At 36.5% G+C, this 11,651-nt stretch overlaps 1 protein-coding gene across 13 annotated transcripts; it reads right to left on the reverse strand.

Moving 5' to 3' along the window:
- Positions 1-475: 475 nt before the first annotated feature.
- Positions 476-9,026, reverse strand: LOC147943987 (uncharacterized). Of its 13 annotated transcripts, none has more exons than XR_015557111.1 (25): positions 8,465-9,023; positions 8,207-8,374; positions 8,031-8,105; positions 7,835-7,913; positions 7,653-7,712; positions 7,451-7,540; positions 7,038-7,127; positions 6,749-6,835; positions 6,584-6,667; positions 6,307-6,426; positions 5,799-5,827; positions 5,546-5,678; positions 4,395-4,931; positions 3,727-4,268; positions 3,548-3,611; positions 3,347-3,449; positions 3,056-3,240; positions 2,769-2,894; positions 2,408-2,453; positions 2,126-2,188; positions 1,814-1,886; positions 1,375-1,494; positions 1,090-1,167; positions 950-1,000; positions 476-836 (listed from the first exon to the last, which is right to left on the reverse strand). XR_015557111.1 is itself a non-coding variant. In XM_087450257.1 (25 exons), exons 5-25 carry the CDS (start codon positions 7,707-7,709, stop codon positions 723-725), a joined length of 2,817 nt encoding a protein of 938 aa, XP_087306383.1. In that variant the 5' UTR covers positions 7,710-7,712; positions 7,835-7,913; positions 8,031-8,105; positions 8,207-8,374; positions 8,465-9,026; the 3' UTR covers positions 476-722. The 13 variants fall into 13 exon arrangements, 5 of the variants coding, with proteins under 5 accessions (XP_087306383.1, XP_087306381.1, XP_087306382.1 ...); XR_015557108.1 differs by having other exon boundaries at positions 7,653-7,717; XR_015557110.1 differs by having other exon boundaries at positions 2,408-2,522; positions 7,653-7,717.
- Positions 9,027-11,651: the final 2,625 nt, after the last annotated feature.

Raw genomic sequence — 11,651 nt, forward strand, 5'->3', positions numbered from 1 at the left:
GAAAGTTATGGGTTATGATCTCTAACATTGTTAATGGAAAAATCAAAAATGAAATTTATATATTTTTAGACAAAAAAAAATTCATATATTTTTCTGGCAAAAAATAAATAGTTTGTGTTTTTTTCTGGAACTTTTTTTAAAAATAGTAACGCTGTCACAATACCGTTAATGGTTGTAACGGAGACGGAAAAAGATAATAGTTCGTGTATTTTTTATCAACCAAAAAATAGTCTGCGTATTTTTCTGGCAACGAAAAAAGTTCATGTTTTTTTCTAGCAAATATTAAATAGTTGATGTTTTTTTGGAATTTTTCCCTTTTTTTTCTTACCTTTTTCATATATTAGAAAAGCTAATAAATATTCGATATATATATCATCATTGCTTTTTTATTCTTATAAAAAAATAATCATTCATCTATTACATATCCCAGTAGACAAAGGTAGAGAAAGTACAAGAATCGGGTTTAAGGATCTGATAATACAAATACTTAAGACATTAATTAAGTAATTAAATGGAGGAAGAGTTGTCTGTTACAAATCTTCAAAAATGTACAACTTCAGGAGGATCTTTTACACAAAACCAATAAACTACGAAGAAGGGGCCTATCCTCAAATTTACACCACTCGATACAAATGCAAAAGTAAGAACAGACAGGACAAGACCCGACAGGAAAGAAATATTACTAGCGGTTGCTGAAGATTCCAAAAAGCTTCTAGATTGTTCTACGCAGAAGCTGATTCGATCTTCTCGATAACTTCCAGCCGCGTTTTCCTCTTCCAACCTTTCATGGTGGCTACTAAATTCACCAGTCCAACGACTTGTGCTTTTGTATATTCCTGTATATTTACAACCCATGTTTACACATTTTCATCAAACTACTCGAGAAGCAAAATTCATTGGTTTGTTTGATTTATGCAAGACCGAAAATAAAGAAGAATTGTTTATTTACCGGACGAGCCCTTGCCCAGTGAACATATTCCGTCTCTGGCAGATAGTATGCCTGCAAAGAGTGATGATTTTGGTTTAAGCTTGTAACAAATGTTTCTGTTTCTGAGTCTGCATATACACATGAGTTTATGTGTTGCTTACCTTGATAAATGTTTCGACTATTTGTAACTTCGGCTTCACATTTGTAGGCACAAAGTGCTGTAGCCCGTTTATTAGAACCTACAAGAAGATCGATAATGTGGGTCAAAACCGACTCACGTGATTCAATATATCTCTCAACTGCAGCTGTGTTGTTTATGTGAATTTTCAATATTAGTAGTATTAAAATGTCCTCCTGTCAATGTTGATTGAAACATCTATTATGCATGTATACAATTCCTGATCTTCTGTAGAAGAGAACACTGGAAAAAAAAGCAGGAAAAGTACCTGAAAATCTAATAACATGAGAGCACGTCCTTCATTAGTACATCTTTTTATTCGTGATAAACCTTCAACCAGAATCTCCGCAAATATTTCAACTCCATATTCCAGTAGGCGGTTTTGGACCTAATATATATATGAAAAAGGTTTAAAATGGATACAGATTTCCCTATAGCTTTATAAGACAACATTCGCAATCTGATTTCTTAATCAAATTAATTTGCATCCTGTCCGTCAGTTGATTGATTATGCAGTAGACTTATGTTCAGTTTGATTGTGACACACAACCATAAAAAAAAACCAAAAACCTCAACAGGTGCAATCTACTAATAGGGGGCTCAGGAAATCAGTCACCACTGATGTCCCAATCCAAAGATGCAAGCATTGATATATTCTGGCAATACTGTTAACTTCTGGAATTGATGAAGATTAGAGAGAAATTTACCTCCGGTGGAATGCCTCCATGAGCAAGCCTTGTTTTGTAGTGTTTGAATTCCCCGAGCATTAAATCAACATACCTGTTCATTTAAAGAGTTTATTACATATGACATAGTAGCGATGCAATGAATGGTCCAGCATGCCAGTGCATTAAATTTCTGAATCTAAATTCGGCAGTTAAATAGGTGGCTTGCCAATTATAGTTTTGTACAAAACGAGAAATTTTTTTATGAAAACCAGTTTTGAAACTATGAACATTAAATACTTCATGATTCAGTTGAAAGGGAAAGTAGTGTAAAAGATTGATGAAGTAACAAACCCATTATGCTCCATTCCAAGCTCCTTGACTTCCCATTTAGAATTAGCTATCCGGTCGACATATCTGTAAAATTAGTTGAAGCTAAATGAATATACATACCCCCAGTGAGAACCAGTTATCAACTTTAGCATAGCAATGAATTCACAGTATATAGATTCAATGTAACAGTTTTAAAACTCCTGAGGTCAGTAAGAACAAGAACAGAAGGCGCAAGAGACGAAAAATGCAATTTATCTAATAACTTCTTTTGAAGCACAAGCTCAAAGTAGATTGGCAATTTACCCATTAACATGCAGCAGTATCCTCGCAGTTGTCCTATGTAAGTGCTCTGTCAGATGAGGTACGGAATCAACCTGATGAATCATTCCACTTAATGCAACTCCTTCAAATATATTTGCTACCACATATTGTATATAAATAGTTTTTCATTATATATATATAGGAGAAATAAGTTTCGCAAAAGAATACAATGAAACTAATGATCAGGTCCTGCATAATCCATTATTTGATAGAGCCAAAAGCCTATTAGATGCTACAGAGGTCTTTGTATAATAAGTTTGTATGTTGTCAACAGCATAGCAAAGTAAGGCTCCAACCAGAGTTTCTCTTAATGCAAGAAATCAAAACTGAAAGAGATGCATACCAGTTGACCAAAGAAGTCTTCAACCAGAGAGCCAGTTCTTGACATAAGCATTGATTGGAGATGAGCCTTTGATTTATGTAATATCCGAGCCACAAGAGAAACAGTGTCCACTGCAGCACATCTTTCCTGCAAGCGATAAAAAAGAATCATTTCATTACACAACCTTGAGATATAATGAAGAAGTGAGGCAGCTGCTCTTCTCTTCTCACACTTCATACATGAAGTACGCGAAATAATAAATGAATACGAATGGTTCAGATTGATGGAAACCTAGTTCCAGGTTATACCTTGAGACTAAAAGATACGCCTGATATGTGACCAGAAGTATTTAAGGGATTTGCTGGAGTCACGTCCGCAAGACTATGAACTGTGTTGGGAAAGGCAAGTGAAGAAGAAGGTGATGATGAAATGTGAGGTTTTATCCATTGCTCACACTCTTGTGATATCCGGGATAAGCTGCTTTTCAAACGATCTGCATTTTAAAATTTTGAAGTATATCTATGTTGAGCAAAATGGCTTTCCATATTGTAGCATCAAGGGGGTGGAAACTTTACAAAAGGAACGAATCAGTAACTCACGATTGAAAGAGTCAGCGACTCCTTTTCCACCTGAATTAGTATTTTCTTGACCAAATACTTGAAATACAAAATAGAAAAAGACCCCAAACAATTGGCATATTCCCTACAAAATTTCAAACAGGAGTAAGAGAAGCTTTAAACTAGAAATCGAGGGGAGCATAGTAAAGATATCTGCAGAATTCCAAGAGTTAGGATTGGTACCTTAAAGAATTCAACGTTAACAATTTCTAGTTTCTGCATAAGCCTCGCGTACTTATCCATTGATCTAAGACAACGAACACAGTAAATGCAATTCGATGTCATAAAAGTGACCTGGGGAATATATGCGATAGAAAGGCTGACATTATAATTTCAAACATTTGCTAAGCGGCATATATTACCTTAGAAGACAAAGGGACGATCCTGTTTGAGCTGTCAAATCATCATTAGTACTGAGATGTGAAGATGAAGTCCTTGATTGACTACGTGTAAAACTTCGTCTTGGAAGCTGACTATCCTCATCAATAAAGTCAGCAAGAAGGTCTTCGTTTTCATCTTCTGAAACAGGACTGCCTCCGTTAACGCGTTTTTTATCTCTTATCTTGGGATTCACAACATCATCGTGAATACTATCATTCCCTTCATCATCTCGAGAGATAGCTCCATTAACTGAGGAGTAGTCTTGATCTTCTCTATAGAGAGTTAACTTTGCTGAGAAGGGGTTTCCACTTTTCAGCCAATAAGAAAATCCACTCCTGTTACCACTTGGATCAACTGAGTTATTTGACTTATTCGAGTGAGGGAATCTGGAAGAACCAGTGGCACTGCGGGAAGAAATAATTAGGGGAGCCCCATCCCCCACAAGACCAGCAAAATTAATAGTTTGCACAGTATCAGGAGACAATTTTGTCCATGTCTCCTTCTCCAGAACCATTTTAAGCGCCTGTTAGGGAGAAAAACCAAACAAAAATTACCTTTACGTTATTATGTAGGAGAGGTGATGCATGAAAGTAACTAGGTATGTGGTATTAGCAATGTTAGTCCAATGGGCATGTGAAACTGAACTTACATGCATGCTTTGTCTATGAAACGCAGTGAAATAATTTTCACATACACCCTTTAGCTTCTCCCTAAAATCAACAACTTCAAATCCACAGAATGCTTCCCCAGCAAGGATAAAGATGCTCAGGTCTTCATAATTTTTTAGGAACTGATGTATACTTGTTGATGAAGCACCTGGGGAAGAGAGCAAAACTGAGACACGGCTCGTTGTAAGTTGCCAAAGATTTCTTCGTCCTCTCTGAAGAGTTTCTGAAACAAAAGCTGCACTTTCTTTTCGTAGATGGTACCATGGCGACTCGCCACATGATACTGCATCTCCAGAATCTCTAGGCTCATCTATTGCACTATCAGACGCCTGCAGCACCTGCTGCACGGAACTGGATGTTCCACTTCCATCAGACTCTTCAGCAGAAATTGTACAAGGAGGTATACTTCCAGAACTCATGGCTGATGAGAGGCCCCCATCCTGTGGGTCGCATGCACTTCTAGTTACTGAATCAACCATTTGAGTTGTTGCAGAACTTGGTGAAATCAAACTTTCTACCTGTTCCAGTTCAGAAGCTTAGCCCTTATAAACCATTACAGATAATTTAAACGAATTGACGCGGACAACATACAGAAAATAATCTAAAGGAAGTCGACAATGTATAAGATAAGCCATCAAAGAGAAAATATTTTAGGACCTATTAAACAACTTGTTTTAGGACTGAAACAAAAAAGTATTGTACTGAAATCAAACAACTTATCAAAATTCTTGGACAATCAGTTACCTAACATGGAGTACATAGATACAAACACCCCTTTGTTTGCTAACTAGGAAATAACCAAGAATTGCACACATTCCGAGATAATATCCCTATCAATAAAGCAGGTATTCTTAGAGTTCTACACTACCAAACTACACAAACACACAGAAAAACTATAAACAAATGCTAAGATTCACACTAATTACAGCTTAAAAGATAAATGTTTTATATAATGAGTTTAGGTATAGTTCTGCTCAGATTATAGGTGAAAAGCCTACACAGAGGTTTTTAAGACTATGAAATCTAACAACAATATTATAGCACTGAAATTCGAACCAGGGGGTGTTTTAAGAACCCAATCAAGGTAATCAGAAAATGTTAAATACAAACTAAAGCAGGGAATGGAACCTACCTTCTTTTCTGGCGTGAAACTCATTATCTCATGGTATGAATATATTAACTGAAACAGCACAGCTAGTGTTCTCAAAAGACATTGCCTAAACTTGGATTCTGGTGTCTGAAGGCATAGATCGCTGTAGGTAAGTCTGAAATTAATTTAAGAAAAGAAATCAGCAGGAATGCTAGAATCCAAACAAAAAGGGGCCTGAGATAAATACAAGATACTGTAATAGGTACCAGAAATAACTCAGGTGCATAGAGCATACCTACTATATTGGGTGGCAGCACTGTTATCCTACAAAAACAAATATATACAGAGAATGGATCAAAAATCTGATTGGTTTGATATGCTGACTTTAAAAACTCATTTCGTGGTCAGTAAGTATCATAAGTAAAGAAGAATTATCCCCTATGACAGTAATTGCATCTATATGAGTATAAGATAAACCAGAACATGTAAAACAAACTGTAGCCGTCTTTACATTCTAAAAAATAAGTGATGTCATCTATAAAAACACCACACTTGACTTGTTGACCATTCAATATATCTATCTGTATACCCTATATTTTCCATATTTAAAATTGCTACTTCGTGTATCTGCTAGGATCAAAAGTTACATCTAAGCAACAAGGAAAAAGACTGCCATACACCAGAAAAAATGGGGAAAAAAATGATTGCACCATACACCAGCAAGCTAAATACATCCAACCATCCATCCAAGCATGCATGACTACATTCTACAAGAGCAACAATTAAATAATTAACTCACATACCTCCCCAACAATGGTCTTTAGCACTGAGTGGGTTTCTGAGATAACTTCTTGCATAAAGAAGCTTTGTATTTTTTCGGCAAGACCAGAGACATCACCGATCAGTGCATAAGCGTCAAGGACCTAAAAGTATGAGCACATAACAAGTTAAATACTGCCACTGAACAAAATTTCTTGCCCGCTGACTGAACTGAAGGCCCACAATTTGATCCTTTTTAGTTTAAATCTTTTAAGGAGAAAGCTATAAAGATATAACATGAGAATTAGTTGGCTTACTAACCATTACATAACTATCTTCTTTGAACTCCTGGCAAACGCCCAACAATAGTGAATCCAGCTTATGGAGAGTTCTTCCTAACCAAACCTTGAAAAGAGTATGAGAAGCTCAACCGACTGAAAATAGAATTACAAAGACAATGGTTAGTCATGAATAAGCAATAACTACCTCAACACCACGGGTCATCTCTTGGGCTGCTGAGAATTCAGATAGACTATCAAGCAGCTGCAAATACTCCGATAGAACTTGAAACGCCTGCATACAAACGAATATATTTTCCATCTCTTGTTAGTTTCATATCATAATATTACCATAATCCATATAAGAAAACCCTGGGAGTATACAACAGAGACGGAGATAAACTACCAACTCTTGTTAGTTTCATATCATAATATCACCATAATCCATATAAGAAAACCATGGGAGTATACAACAGAGACGGAGATAAACTACCAACCTTGCAATAGTTTCCTTCTTCAACAAGGTCTTCAAGAGTTGACCGCATTACCCTTGCATGGCGGAGATCGGTTAGAATAGGAAGCATATCCTGCAAGTAGAGTAAATTAAACATTCTTAACAGTGTGTTTGAATATTAAAATAAACACTTAAGCCCTTGCTGATTAGCCGAGATTACACAGTAGATTGTATGATTGTATCTAAGAAAGTACTTGCATAAACAAACCCTTAGAGATTAAAACAGACTAGATACTTGGTCACTTTCTAAAAAGTAATAATATAGAGTAATTTTCTACACAAACCTCCGCGCATACTGATGGAAGGAAACTATATTACACATGACAAAAATTTCAAGAAAATAATTAAAGAAACGACAGTAAAGCCTAGATGTCTGAAATAAATAGAGAATCCTACCAGAAGAGCTTGTTTCTTTTTGGAATGATTGTGTACAATAAGATCTCTGGAGGCCTCATTCATAGAAGAAGTCAAATTTCGTCTTCCATTCTGGCAAGAAACACACAAGAACGGCCACAACCAAGTTCAAACCAGTAACAGATAAAATAGAAAATGAATCCACTGGAGTGTTTATGTAAAGCTAAGAATATGAAACCGATACCTTGCAGATGACATTTGCAATCTTCAAATCTTTTTCAAGTTCTCTAACCAAATTCATCCCCTTCACTGGCCAAAAGCAAATATTAATATTCACAAAACCAAACGCATACGGTCTTCTTAACCGACATCGTGTTTTCGTAAAGAGGAAAAAAAGACAAGTCTTTTCAATTTTAAGGTACTTACCCATTACTTCATGATGCTCCATAACATGGTGAGACAGATCTTCTGCCACTCTATCCAGCTGTACCAACCTCAAGGTGGCCTACACAGTTAAGAAAAAAACCTTATAAACTCCTTAACTAAAACGTTCATCAGCATTCTTAAATCTTTCAAGAATCAGGATAAGACCAATATTAAATTCCTTAAGAGGAGTTAGTACCTGTTTCTCAAAATAAGCCAACTCACTTTGATCATCCGGCACATTCTCCAAAATATGCATTACAGAATCAAAATCCTACACGAAAACAACAAAACCATAAATGCCACCACCTCTAGGCTTTAGTGATGAAACAAAATCTCCCAATACCAAACTAAAGCAGACACACACACACAAACCTCTTCATAAAACCCTTCTTCAAGCTCTTCAACTTGCTGAGGAAGAGGTCTATTCCCATAAATTGAACTAAGCTCAGTAGCAGTAGAAGATATACTCAACCCTTGATCAGAAGGTAGTCCAGCCAAAGCACGAGCAACCGCAGCAGCAGCTGCAGCACGTGCAGGAATCTACACACACATTGGATTTTTTCTAATAAAAACTTTAAAATCTCGACAAATTCTCAAACTCCATTTGATGTTAATGAATTTGGAGATTACCTCAGGACGATCGGAGAAAGAAGGAGAAGGTAAGAGACCAAGAGAAGTAGCGGATTTAACAGAGCTGAGGAACTTTTCACCAACTTTGGACAAATCCATCCCACCACTGCCGCCTTGGGATGATAATAAGAAAGGGAGTAAGAAGAAAACCCTAGAGCTCTCGAATCCAGCACCAGAACCAAGTTCGGTTAGATCTCCGCCATTGAAGAGGAATGGATTACTCAAAACAGTGCCGAATGGGAAAAGATTAGGCTGCATCTCTCAATCTCAAATCTCATCTTTTTTTATAGCACTAGTAAGATCAATGATTGATCCATCGAATTTTTCCCCAAATCCAATACTGAGAGTCAGAGAGAGAGAGGAGTGAATCGATTTCAAGATCGGAATGTGTTTTACTTCTTTTTTTTGGTTTTCTCCGGCGAGTCACACAAATCGGATCGGACAAAGTAATCGTGAAGAGAGAGATCTAGAAGGAGACTTTTTGATTTTTTTGGTTCGACAGTGGTGTGGTGTGGTCTGGTCTCTCTCTTTGGTTTTGGTTTTGGTTTTGGTTTTACCCAACAATTAAAATTGGTGAATACAATAAAAAAAATGATTAACGACACCTTTTTTTTTTTTTTTGTTAATTTGGTCAAAAATGCCATTTAAAAAAAAAAGTTGTTAGAAATGCCAGTTTATAGTTTTTCTTGTGAGAACTGTCATTTTTCATCTTTATGACATAAATAAAAAGACAAATTTGCCCCTATAATAAAAAATAAGAAAATATATATTCATTAATTGTTTGGTATGAGATTTTACAGTTTCTGCGGTAGACAACATTGGCTGTAGACATAATTCTATTCTCATCTAAATTTTTGGTCCACAATTTGATGTCTTATATTTATAATCCATAACTTAATACTTAAATTGGTTTTTGTTGTTACACAAATCGTCAGACCAAACCTTGAGTGTGGTCTACTCAAGAGATGAAAGACATAATAGTGGTGGACAAAAACATTGGCTGTTGGATGTGGTCCACTCAAGAGATGAAGGACATAATAGTGATGGACAAAAACCTTGGCTGTTGGATGTGGTCCACTGGATTTGCAGACCTGCAGTGTGGACACATTTTTGTTAGCAATAAACACAAAACACATGACCAAAAGGATATGGTACAACTTAAAAAAAAAAAAGGACATGATAGTGGTGGACAAAAACCTGGTAGGCTGGATCTAGTCCACCAGACACCAGATCATGCAGTGTAGACAAGTTTGATAGTGGTGGACAAAAACCTGGTCGGCTGGTTCTGGTCCACCGGACACCGGATTTGCAGACCTGCAGTGTGGACAAGTTTTATTGTTATCAATGGACACAAAACGCATGACCAAATAAATATAGTCCACTCAAGAGAACAGAAGACATAATAGGGGTGGACAAAAACCTGGTCGACTGGATCTGGTCCACCGAATCTGCAGACCTACAATTTTGCTTACCTATTGTCGGATCTAAGAACTATGGAACTAGACCTAGTGGTTTTGCCTGCTATGGAGGAGGCAAGCGAATCAGACGGAGGTCTCAACTCTGGAACTCGTCTCAGATGTTTTTCCGGCCATGACGGACGGAGGCGGAGCAGTCGGAAGATTCGACCATAGTAGAACTGACTGCATGATGGAATCCATCATTGCATGCAAGAGAACTCAGAAAAGTGAGAGATTCAAATAACAATTTCATATTGAAGAAGGAGAAGATGAACAGTCGGTAGAAAGAGAGAAAAGAGAGTTTTGATCGTGTATGTCTAAGAAAGAAAGAAAAAATTTATAATAATTTTAGATAAAAAAGATGAAGGGTATAAAAGTTATTTGACAATAGATGTGTGGCAGGCGGGAAAAAAGAAAAGAAAAATTGGCATTTGTGATAATGTTTGTTACTGTGTATGGCATATCTGATAATATTCTCTTCTTTTTTTACACTCTTCTTCCAAATTTTCTTTAATATATATATATATATATATTTTACCGTTGTTTCTTACTTTTCGTCATAGCTATTGCTACCGTTGTTGGAACTCTTGGTTACATATTTGGTATTTGTAGATTTGACAATGCCACAATGGAAACTAAAAGGGTCTAATCTCGCAAGAACAAAATCATGTTTTTTTTGTTAGCAATTATTTTATCTAGGTAACAGCAATCATAAGAGCAACAGCCTTTTTAATTTATTTAAACAACACAAGAGAGATGCCATGCTTGTATAACAATCCGGCAGTTTTTGCTATTTAGAAATTATAGCTGCTGCTCATGTGATTGAATGAAAGCAAATAGAGGCTTTAATATATGCATTTTGGAGTTAACAAAGTTTTTTACGTACCAAAGAAGGAAAATGTTGTGACACTCTCTAATGATTAATGAAATCACGCCTGATTGAAGAGACTGAAGTATGAATGATGATGGGAACAGAACAAATCATTTGAACCCGAGTTTTAACAACAACAAAGATGAAAAGTTGATGCAAGGTTGGTTTACATAAACAGGATCACAAAAAGAGAGAGAGAGAGAGACTGGTAGAACATTTTTGTACAACAATGTTGGCGATTAGTAGCAAAGGCAACTTTTGTGGTTGTCAGCTGATAAACTTTTAAGTTTTAACAGACCATACTGAGCTTCCAAGTGTGATCCATAACACATAGGCAATGCAAATAAAACATCGATACCTTCTTCTTTCAAATTCTCAACAACTCTGCCCAAGTCGTTTGAAAGCTTGCCATTCAAGGGTTTTGAGATGATAATAAAAGTTGATCTTCCATAAAGTGACTAGATAACAATGTCCGATAACATCAAAGGAACTTTCAGCTATTCCCTTGATGAACCTACGCGTCTGACAGTGAATCCAGCTTTATGATACCCATTGACCATTGTATCTTCTGGTTCAAATCTATCTTACCAAAATAAACAGCGATTGCCTCAATACGTGAAACCCCCTTCCTCGCTCTCAAGAGCTGATATCATACACGAATATAACAACTCAGGATTCCCAATCCTCCGCGTCCAACAAGGTGACTAAGTTAGGGGCGCCTGGTATTTTTCGAGAAATTAAGACGACAGGCTTTGCTTCATGCATGCTTATGGTTTTACAATACGATTTAAAGTCGTGTTTGGTTAGTTGCTTTATTGGTAAGATCCCGTTAGTCTGTGCTAAGATATGATTAAACTGA

The sequence above is a fragment of the Camelina sativa genome, chromosome 5 (genome assembly GCF_030686135.1).
Source record: "Camelina sativa cultivar CO46 ecotype springtype chromosome 5, ASM3068613v1".
Lineage (NCBI taxonomy): Eukaryota > Viridiplantae > Streptophyta > Magnoliopsida > Brassicales > Brassicaceae > Camelina > Camelina sativa.

Coding starts and splice junctions, on each gene's coding strand:
- LOC147943987 (XM_087450255.1), bottom strand. CDS start 8,722: ATGCAGCCTAATCTTTTCCCATTCGGCACTGTTTTGAGTAATCCATTC. Junction 3,241..3,346: donor AGTCGCTGACTCTTTCAATC/GTGAGTTACTGA, acceptor TTTAAAATGCAG/ATCGTTTGAAAAGCAGCTTA. Junction 2,895..3,055: donor GCGTATCTTTTAGTCTCAAG/GTATAACCTGGA, acceptor TATCGCTTGCAG/GAAAGATGTGCTGCAGTGGA.